The 10,787-nt window shown below is 30.9% G+C and overlaps 3 protein-coding genes across 6 annotated transcripts; 1 reads left to right on the top strand and 2 right to left on the bottom strand.

Annotated features, from left to right (window-relative positions):
• Positions 1-403: 403 nt before the first annotated feature.
• Positions 404-2,546, bottom strand: LOC146911513 (uncharacterized). Of its 4 annotated transcripts, none has more exons than XM_085725427.1 (7): positions 2,528-2,546; positions 1,997-2,096; positions 1,711-1,878; positions 1,522-1,608; positions 1,247-1,387; positions 1,085-1,153; positions 404-634 (listed from the first exon to the last, which is right to left on the bottom strand). In XM_085725427.1, the coding sequence occupies exons 2-7, from the start codon at positions 2,094-2,096 to the stop codon at positions 582-584; spliced, it is 618 nt and encodes a 205-aa protein (XP_085581553.1). In that variant the 5' UTR covers positions 2,528-2,546; the 3' UTR covers positions 404-581. The 4 variants fall into 4 exon arrangements, with proteins under 4 accessions (XP_085581553.1, XP_085581552.1, XP_085581556.1 ...); XM_085725426.1 differs by lacking the exon at positions 2,528-2,546 and adding an exon at positions 2,243-2,450; XM_085725430.1 differs by lacking the exon at positions 2,528-2,546 and having other exon boundaries at positions 1,711-1,891; positions 1,997-2,212.
• Positions 2,547-4,140: 1,594 nt separating this feature from the next.
• On the bottom strand, positions 4,141-5,209 carry LOC146911512 (uncharacterized). The gene is made up of 3 exons (XM_085726629.1): positions 5,036-5,209; positions 4,767-4,937; positions 4,141-4,459 (listed from the first exon to the last, which is right to left on the bottom strand). The coding sequence occupies exons 1-3, from the start codon at positions 5,127-5,129 to the stop codon at positions 4,413-4,415; spliced, it is 312 nt and encodes a 103-aa protein (XP_085582755.1). The 5' UTR covers positions 5,130-5,209; the 3' UTR covers positions 4,141-4,412.
• Positions 5,210-7,581: 2,372 nt separating this feature from the next.
• On the top strand, positions 7,582-10,758 carry LOC146911511 (protein IQ-DOMAIN 19-like). The gene is made up of 4 exons (XM_085725421.1): positions 7,582-7,895; positions 8,000-8,415; positions 9,021-9,260; positions 10,000-10,758. The coding sequence occupies exons 2-4, from the start codon at positions 8,056-8,058 to the stop codon at positions 10,540-10,542; spliced, it is 1,143 nt and encodes a 380-aa protein (XP_085581547.1). The 5' UTR covers positions 7,582-7,895; positions 8,000-8,055; the 3' UTR covers positions 10,543-10,758.
• The last annotated feature ends 29 nt before the right edge of the window (positions 10,759-10,787 follow it).

Genomic DNA, 10,787 nt, shown 5'->3' with positions numbered 1-10,787 from the left:
CATATTTCTGGTTTAACTAATGGATTAGAGAAAGACCATCATGTAACTAATCGACCAATGAAATCGCATTATGGATGTATCATAACTTTGAAATCTGAACAAGTTATGGTACACCTTCGTTTGAAAAAAAAATAATGGTACACCCGTACGGTGATTTTATTGATCAATTTGTTACACATTTGACCATCGACAATCATTTGTTCCATTTATGGTTTATACGGTAAATTAGAATTGATGTATTATTTTGTTCAAATTTAAATTTAGAAGATATTGAAAAGAAAAAAAAACACAGTATTTAGAAGATCTTTTTAACTAATTGATTAGTGAAAAATCATCTTCAAAGTTTGGACTATGTAATTTTTTTCTAGCACTGATCGACTGGTAACTAGATTAAAATAATAAATTAAATAATTTGATAAGTATTTTCATTCAATAATTTATAAAATAGTACATTGATTTTTAGGACAAGGATATGGCTGTTCTTTAAAAAATTAAACATACTTCTTTTATCCTTTATTTCTCCCTTTTTTCCCTTCTCATACTCTTTCTCATCCCTTTTTCTCTTCACACTGACCATATAACTAAATATCCAATGGAACCTTCTTGGCCCGGGTAGAGCTTGCTATGGAAAGAACTGAAGAAAAAAATATTAGATTTTCTGCATTTAAAATTTTATTTCCTCTCTAAATTTATGCAATAATGAACATAAGGATGGTTTTGGTTTGCTGTTTTGTAGCCTTTAACTGTTGTGTTGATTTAATAGAGATTCTGAATATATAAATTTGCAAAACTAAGATCTTATTTTAAACTATAAATAAATATAACCAACCCGTTCGAACGAACCTGTAATTGACTAGTGTATATATAAAATCACTCTTATAGCCAATTCTTTTGAAGTAAATCTATTTGTAATCAGACCCAAAAAGTTTATAGGTAGACTTGAGCAGTTCCAATCTTTTATTGATAATTTGTTGACATTTATTGATCAACAATTCAGATTATGTACATTGTAATTGTTCATTTTAGTTTAGCTAAATCTGGCCTATGAGATGAATGAAAGAATAGGTGGCAAGCCCAGTCTCACCTGAATTGTTAGCTATTGAATTCATAATTTTAATTCCAAGCTTTGAACAATCAGATCCAAGGCGGCTACCTGAGCAATTACAAACCAAAAACAAAAACTATTTTACAATATCCACAGTTTAAGTGTAAATTAGATTAAAAAATATTGCTCTGGATTTCGTACATTCATTGTAACAAGGCAAACCGGACATGTTTAGAAGATTGAAATAATTGGGTTTACATTCGCATCTGTATTTGTAATTATGTTTTTGTTTTTTACTGTTCTTGATGCAGGTACCTTCCCCACAAAAAGCCAAATAGCAAGCTACATAGTATTTCATATTTTTCCACAAAACACGGTTAAAACAAAACCAAAAAGTTTGTGATCAAATTCAAACCTCTCATTAATTAGTTGTATTAAGTATACTCCTCCTGGAAATATGTGCATATGTTACTTACGATCAGAATGCGACATGTTGCTGGAAATATGAAAGTCTTTATCTGGAACTTGAGTCGTAGCTTGCTTGCAATCATCATTAATGGTGCCTGCAAATTACAAATTATGATTTTGATTAAAATTTTCATTGAGTGAGCAAAGTAAAATAATGATGGCAAATAAATACTCTAAAAAAAGTGAGTGAGGTTCACATTGGGGAATGACACATGGTAATGGAGGAAACTTGTTTGAATATTCAGGGTCCACTTTGATATGCTGCCATCCAGGTTCACATTCACAGAATACGTTAAATGGGTTTTTGTGAGTGGATGTAGCTCCACACTTTCCCTTTCCACATTCCACCTCTTTACAAATTTTATCTGCAATGCAACACTAATATATAATGTTTCAAAATTTAAGACTTGAGAAAAAATCAGCACAACTTCATATCCATGCATGCATGATGCATTAGACAGAGAAGGAGAAAGACTTAAGCACCTCTATAACGGTGAAAAAAGCTCCCTTTGGCATTAACAGTCATGCGTAGCAGTAGTATGTAAACCACGGCCAGAATGATCAAAAACTTGTGGGAACCCATCTGTTATAATTTGACTATTAATAATTGAGACAAGGAAATGAATAATGAATAATGATTAAATTGACTATGGTTTGTTCTAATTTTCCAATATATACACAAGGTGCCCAATTAGTTATAAAAGTTTTGAATAATGTAGCAACCCTTACATTTCATGAGCAAACTTTTAGAGTCATGAAAACACGAGTGGTCATTTTGGCTATTAGACGACATGAACGAACTAAATAAAAAATATATAAGAGAAGTGATCATATATTCATTGTGTGTCTGTTGGCCTCTTGATGGTTTTGATGATCGAAAAGATATTGATAAAAATTGCCAACCTTTTAATCCAATTAAAGATTATTATTGTAAGTTGATTAGTATAAGTTAACACTAAGCATACTCTTGAATTACTAACGGGAGTTGAGTCTAACGGAAGGGGTTAGACTCACACAAAGTGACGAATGTTTGAATTCTGACTGATAAAAATACCCCTATTAAATAACCTCTATGGGATACTTTTAAAAAACTTGCACATTGTGACAGAGTTTAAGATGAAAGTGAGGTGAAGAGGATGTAACAAATTTTAGTTGTTTGAACTTAAGTTGAAGAAATGGCACATTGTTGATTTGTTGTCAATACTGAATTTGAGGTTTTGCTATTTTGTTAAATTTAGGTTTTTTTATTTATAAAAAATTTGGACTTGTGAAATTTATTGGGTTTTTTTTTATTATAGGAAATGTTACTTTGTTCCTTTACGACACAAGTTAAGAAACTAAACATAAAAGTATTTTCTAAGAAATTATGTATTCAATATTTTAAAAATTTATCTTTTGAATACAATCTTTTAATTTCTTTTTTTCCTTCTTCAGATGCGTTTGTTTCAAGTTTTTTTTTAGATTTTTCGAAAAGAAATATATTTTTGATAGTAATGAAAGAAATATATATTTCTGTTTATTACAAGTTTATTAAATTTTACGTTTGGGTATAAAATGTTTCAGTTAATAGAATTTTTTTAAATAAAATGGTGGGAATAATAAAGTTCTCGTGAAGTTCATAGGAATATTATAGTATTATTAACCAAGCATCTTTTTTAAAAGGGATAATTAAGTTTTCAGTCCCTATAAATATTGACAGTTTTGTTTTTAGTCCCTACAAAATAAAATCACACTTTTTAGTCCCTGTGGCATTTTCTTTAAGCATTTTAGGGACCAAAAATATTGATGGAAATTTTTTAGAGGGACTAAAAATGCTGATGGAAAATTTTTATAGGGACTAAAAATGCTGATGGAAAATTTTATAGGGACTAAAAAGTGTGATTTTATTTTATAAGGACTAAAAACAAAATTCTAAATATTTACAGGGACCATTTACTTAATTAACCCTTTTTAAAAATATCTTAAGATAAAACTCTCATTTTTATATTTTTCGAAAAGTTATTCTTAGAAATAAATCTATTAAACTTGAAACAAACACCCCACTTTAACTTTTCAATGGCACAAGTTTGTATGATCTTTTTTTTTTTTTTTGCTAGTTATTATTGGGCCTAAGAAACAACACTATTTTTTGTGTGAAATTATTTATATTTTATACTATTATTATTATTTAAATAATGATTTCCATTATAATTTTTTAGTAATTATCTGGATCAACAACTGCTTGAACCATGAATCAATGCTCGCGTTGTTTGACTTCCGATCCAGTCTTTAAAACATTGTTGATTCTCCTAGTTGTCTTGGTTTAATTTGTCACTGTCAAAAGGGATATCTATCAAATATTATATCATCATTATTCATAGCTATGATCTCTTCCTAAACTTTATATTTTAGTTATTATTTTTGGTTCCCTTTTTGTAACCTTGAATAGGAACGTTGTTCCCTTTTTGTTTACCAACGTCGCTGATAATTCAAATTACATTGTTGATTTGCAATCAGATATGCAATCGCCTCAAGCGCTGAAAACATATATTTCGAGTTTTATTTTGCATCTTGTCTATGTGCTATTATTTTGCTTGGGAAGCAATATTACAACTAGATATCTTTGACAAAAAAATAAAAAAGAAGTATTGATGCAATAAGTTTTATATGGTGCTCACAAAATAAGAGAAATTCATCACATTCTTACAAATTGGCTTACATTGCATATAAAAGTTTGTTTGCTTATATTTAAAACTGAAGGAGTACGTGAGATGAAATTGTATATAGAAAACAATAAAATAGATATCATAATAGAGAAGTTTATCATTTTTTAGACTAAGCAATGTGTGAAGCCATCTCAGATTGTATTAGATTTTCTCCTGCAGCATCACCACGCTGATAGACACCGACCACATAACTATCACATGCATCCTTCTTGGCCTGGGTTGAGCTCAGTGTAGAAAGAACCTAAGAGAAAGAAAAAAAATGATTAGATTTTTGCATAAGATTGCTTCAGATAACAATATGGCCTATTAGATAAATGAAAGAAATAGATGGCAAAGTAATCAAGCGGATGTTTGGTAACATAGTGGATATGCCAAAACCACGGCGATCCATAATGATTTTTAAAAATCTACACTTGGTAGCTTCTGCAAAATCATAGTGAGTCATCGTAGTTCTAGTATACACCGTGTTAACAAACATATGATATACTACACTAATGCTGATGACAAACAAATACATGGCAGTAAGAAAGAGAGAGTGTGAAATTTACATTCAGATTCAGGGATGACACATGCTTTTGGAAGGAACATATGTTTTGGACCCGCTTTGATTTGCTTCCAACCAGGTTCACATTTACAGACGAACTTAAATGGATGTTTGTGGTTTGACCTAACGACGCACTTTCCTTTTCCACAATCCACAGCCATTTTACAAGCTTTATCTGCAATGCAACACTAATATATATTAATTAATGCGTGAAAATTTAAGATTTGAGTAAGATTATCACATTAGATAGAGAGAGGAGAGGGATTTAAGCACCTTTCAAATAGTCAAAAAGGCTTCCTTCAGCAGTCAAGTGTAGCAATAGTATGGAAACCACGACCAATGAGACCAAAAACTTGTTGGAACCCATGTGGTAATTTGTCTAATAACTGAGACTTGATAAAAGACAATAATGAACAAATTGATTTTGGTTTGTTGCAAATTTCCAATATATATTGAAGTTTTGTATAGGGTTATGATTCTTGCATTCCATGAGCAGACTTTTGAGTTTTGCAAATATGAGGGGTCATTTCGGCAATTATTACACAGCTGTAAAATCTCTCTAATGTGGTTTGTACCAAAAGAAATATCTGTAAAATCTCTCTAATGTGGTTTGTACCAAAAGAAATATCTAATGCATAGAGTTTTCTTTTTGAAGTGTGATTTTATTGATTTAAAAATCTATGGCATAATTTTATTTTATTTTATTTAATAAAAGAGGCTCCTTTATTAACTCAACTGTCGAGGCAAATACACAGGCATCGCATACAAAAGTTTTTTAAGTCATATCATAGGCAAGATAAATATCATTCCAAATGGTTCAAGATTCGGCAAAGATAGAACTACTTGAGCTGATTTTACAGAAAAATCCTTTCATAAAATCTCAATTCTGATTTCGAAGGATGCCTCTACATGCCGACTTCAAAGAACTATGGTATATTTTTTACAGTTGGTGAAAATCTATGAACGTGATTTGTTTTTTTAAGGGGGGTGGACGTGGTTTATTGAAATTAAGGAAACTTGCTACAAAAGCATCCATAGGACCATTAACAACAAAAATGATATTTGTGCTTGAATTTTTTTGCACGTGTAAAACTTTGATATTAGCATTTAAAATCATGGTTAATAACATATTAGCTTGTTAATAAAGTAAGTACAACAAAATCGAATAACTTATGAACCACTGCGATTTTGTACATTGTTAACCAATTTAAACATCGAGTTCAATAAATGATCAATATATGGTTAACTAATCTTGGTTAATAATGTTCAAAATTATGGTGTAAAAGTAACTCTATTAATCATAACTAACTCCTAACCATCTTAAACAGTAATAAACTAACTCTAATTAATATTCAACTATGTCGGACAAATCCAATATGGTACAACAACAACATGGAGATATAAGTAGTTGATGTGTTTTGCGAGCGGGTGTTATAAACCTTGGGTTAGCAAAATGAGGAGTGTTGTGAATACTCTCTCTAATACACACTCTCTTATTAAGTGAAATCTATGTGGGTACAACACATTGAAAATGTATCACATATAAAGTATTGAGACCCACATAAGTTTCACCTAATAGAAGAGTAAGTGTTAAAGAGAATACTTGAAAGAGTGTGTTCTTAGCATTTCTCTTACTTAAAGAAGGAGCAATGTGAATATTCTAGAAGCTTGATGTGAAAAACCCTGTAGGGTCATGTGGAGAGTAAAAAACAGGGATGAAGCAAAAAATCAAAGCTATTGAACTCAAATGATTAATGAGTTTCATTAAAAAACGAATCGTTTAGAAAAATATGAGTTCTAATTTTTAGGTGGAACAATTCTTGATTAGGTTTTATCTCCAGATCGAACTCCAGATTACTAGAATCCTCTTTTCATAACATAGAAAGGTTAACACAAAAAAAAAAAAAAAAATCATATGAACTAAATCATTAATAACACTATATTTTTAGTGAGTTTTTTTTTAACGGCAAATGTTAGTATGTTATTTATTATACTTCTATTTTTCTCCTTAGGATAACTTGAACCATAATCTTTTAACTCTTCAATTCTGTTAATCTCTTAATTCAACCGGTTAAATTATTCAACCCGTTCATGTATTTGTAGTTAAGTGATGTGAAAGTGAAAGGTCCTTAGAATCTTCAATTTTCGGACTAGCTAACGGTGGTGAATATCCTTGACTAGATCAAAGCCAAACCCAAAACAGTACAACAGCAAAGAGATAAAAATTGAAAGCGACACAACATTTTTAATTAATTTGTGCTAATTTATAATTTATGATCAACATTAACTGAACTGGAGTAAGCAATTAAATACGGCGCTTGATCATCAATCATAATTCATCTTCTAAGACTAAAATGGTCACTGATATATGACTAAAAAAATGTTAACATCTTAATTAATTTTCTTAGCACTTGCGTGCAAGCAATGTATGGCCCTTGAATTCCCGTTAAAGCCTCAAAGGAACAAAAGAAAACGTTGTAAAACAGTGATGTTTTTACCTTCTTCTTTTATAGAGAGACAGTATCATTGAATATTTAAATGTAATCCTCAAACTAGCTGTTAGACCATCATAAAGAAACATCTTTTGATGTTAACAGCATGGTCCCCTAAAAATTACTGCATACTCTAATGGAAATTTCGTTGGCTCTTGATGAGGCTAAAAGTGTAATAGTCATTTTGATTCTAAATATATGAAACGTGGCTACAATAGTCATCGAATGTATCAAAATTATAAAAATAATAATAATTATAAATTATTTAATTGCGATTTTAGTTGGTAATTTTATGAAACAAATTTACCAACAAAAGATACATTTGATAACCAAATGATTCTTTAAAAAAAAAATGAATTAATGAGACCTAAATTTGAAAACTAAACAGACTAACGAAACATACATTTATGTATATTTTTGTAATTTTGATATATTCAAAAATAATTGTGACAGCGCAGACATACAAAATCACTATTTACTCTCGAATTATATATAGAAAACTCTAGGAGGGTGGCAAATGGCTTTAACAGGAAAAGCCTTTGCAGGCCAAAGCCAATAACAAATAGTCAAATAGTAGCACAAGAACACAAAATGAGCATTATTAAACAAGTATAGAAGAATGAGACATATATAATGCATGTGTATGTAACAAGATTAAAACTAACATATGAACAAGACCATATCTCTTATGTGTATTTATTATTTTTGATTTATAGCCTTATCACTTGTTACTCTTCTTGTTTAGTGACCAGGTCTTATTAAACCAGTAAGTAGAATTTTGGAAGGTGAGAAGGAATAAAAATGGGGAAGACAAGCAAATGGATTAGAAACCTTCTTCTAGGGAAAAAAGAAGAGAACTTCAAGCAGATCGATACATTCTGCCCCGAGAATAAGGCCGCAAACACGGTTAATAGTAGTAGCAGCAGTAGTAGTAATAAGATGGTAGTGAAGCGCAGATGGAGCTTCCGAAAACTAACAAGTGGAAGATCAACAGGCAAGGTAGTAGCTCATAAAATTTCCAAGTCTTTTGATTCAGATGACTCTCCAAAATTACAAATACAAGGCTTGTTCTATACTCAGTCCCCAAGGTTTCGTCCAACAGCTGCTGAATTTGTGAAAAAAGCTGCTACAAAGATTCAAGCTTCCTTTCGCTCCTACTTGGTATAAACTTCTCTTTATATTTCATCACATTTTTATGGTCACTCATATCTTCTAGGCATATTCATCTTAAAAGCAGAAATTTATTATTATGAGAATTTAGGTATGAAGCACTGACCATATTAGTATTTTTCACGGGACCCATATTAGTATTTTTCACGCTGAAACATATTATAGTAAGTGTGATTCTATCATGGTCAAAAATATTGTAATCATGTTAAAATCTTCTCAACTATGAATAATTATTTTTCCACAATCTAGAATTTCTATTACATCAATATATATTTGTTCGTATTAAAATTTAATTATTGTCAATTTTTATTACTACCAATCAATATATATATTATTATACTTTATACTTTAGATTTTTTCACTATGGACAAAAAAATTCACTATTCTCAGCACACCCGCACCACGACGCGCGGCGAAGCCGCGCCGTACAGCGCGGCGAAGCCGCGCTACCCGTGCTGTAGCACGGGTATCTCGACTAGTAATTTTAAAAAATGTGATAGCATGTGTTGGTGTCACATATATACCGGACACATCTTCTCAATCTGAAGTGTATGTGATACAAAGTTTATGCTATAACATACATACAAAATTTGCAGGCAAGGAGAGCATTGCATGCTTTAAGAGGATTAGTGAAGTTACAGGCACTAGTGAGGGGTCACCTCGTAAGGAAACAAACAACTGCAACACTACGTGGAATGCATGCATTGATGTCGATACAAGTTAGAGCACGAATTAAAAGGATTAAGATGGCAGAAGAAGTAAATCCCCTCGAAATACAACCTCCACAACACACAGAAATCCCCTCCTTCAAAGGTCAAATGATACAACAAAATCAAGTAAGCCTCTACAGAAACTTTGCAAATATTTGTACAACGAAGATTATCTAATATAACCAGTATTCAATTTGGATGTCAATCCATTCTATTGAAAATTCATTCTAACAAAGTTTTTGGCTAATTTCCAGTTACATGTTTTGTAACTGGAATCAGTTTAAGGTTTGTTTGGATTAATTTATTTCAACTTAGCTATAGAAGTAAACACTTGTGAGTTGAGACTGTTTGGCAAAATTTTCGGAAACCATTTATGACATCTACATAAGATGTTTTCATATTATTTCCACAAACTTTCTAAAATAGCTTATAAAAATAATCTAGCTTATATGAGAATAATTTTACTTTATTTTGTCTTTTGTTACAGGAATAACTTATACACATGAATGCTTTTATGATATGAGCTTATCATACAAGTGCTTATATATAATTATTTCAATAACAAAAGATAAACTAAAGTTAAACAATTTTCATTGAAGTTATAAGCTGTTTTCATAAGCTATTTTTGAGAGTTTAAAAAAAATAAGCTTGAAATAGCTTATAGAGATGTCCAAAGTTGTTTCCATAAGCTCTCTCAAACCATCTCACAATTGCTTATTTCGGTAGATAAACTCAAATGAGTTATTTTAAATAGGTTTAGTTTATACATAGACACTTCTTATATTCATAACATAAACACAAGTTATATATTTATTTATCTATCAATAACTATATATAATATGGTTATTAATTGTTGTATATATAGTATTCAAAGAATATGAGCATGGAGGAAATGTTGGAGGTTATGAGAAGTAGAAGTGGTCCACTAGATGTTAAAAGCAGAAAGTATGACTCAATGGCATATTATTCAAGAAGTCGATCAATTTCAAAACGAGAAAATCAATTGAAGAAGGAGAATCACAATAATATTAATCCTAGAACAATTCTCACAGCACCAAACAGCCCAGAAAAGTACTACAGTGACATGATTGAATATATGGACCCAACAACGTTATCAACATCTCAGCGTCACATTGTGCCTCCTAGAAAATCATGGTCATCACCAAGTTACATGAACAAGACAGAATCTTCTAGGGCAAAAACAAGGTCTATTAGTGAACCAAGACAAAGACCTAAACAAGGAACAGAACAAAGAAACAAGTCTATAGAATTTGCTTCTTTGAAGCAAAATATGTTGTCAAACTCAGCACGCTATGATCATTGGGTTGTAAATTCAATGAAGGAGAGTAAGCATGATTCCTTTGGTAGCTACGCGGTCACTGCTAGTGATGATTCCTATTACTCGTGAATGAATTCTCGAATGGTACAAAGTAAGCAAAGATTCAATATTGAATTAACCTTGGTGCATAAAGCAAAACGAAAGAATGCCCTCATGAAGTGAAACATAAATTGTGAAATTGTAATTTTTGTAACAAAACTTGATGTATGTTTTGTAGCAATGCTATAGTACTCCCTCCGTCCCATATTACTTGACATATTTAGAATATTTGCACTATTCTTGTAACATGTTTTGACTCGATTTTTCTACTAATA

Source organism: Medicago sativa, chromosome 7, assembly GCF_051527215.1.
Source record: "Medicago sativa cultivar Bolivia chromosome 7, Bolivia_mono, whole genome shotgun sequence".
NCBI lineage: Eukaryota > Viridiplantae > Streptophyta > Magnoliopsida > Fabales > Fabaceae > Medicago > Medicago sativa.
This window is presented reverse-complemented; position numbering and strand designations above follow the sequence as displayed.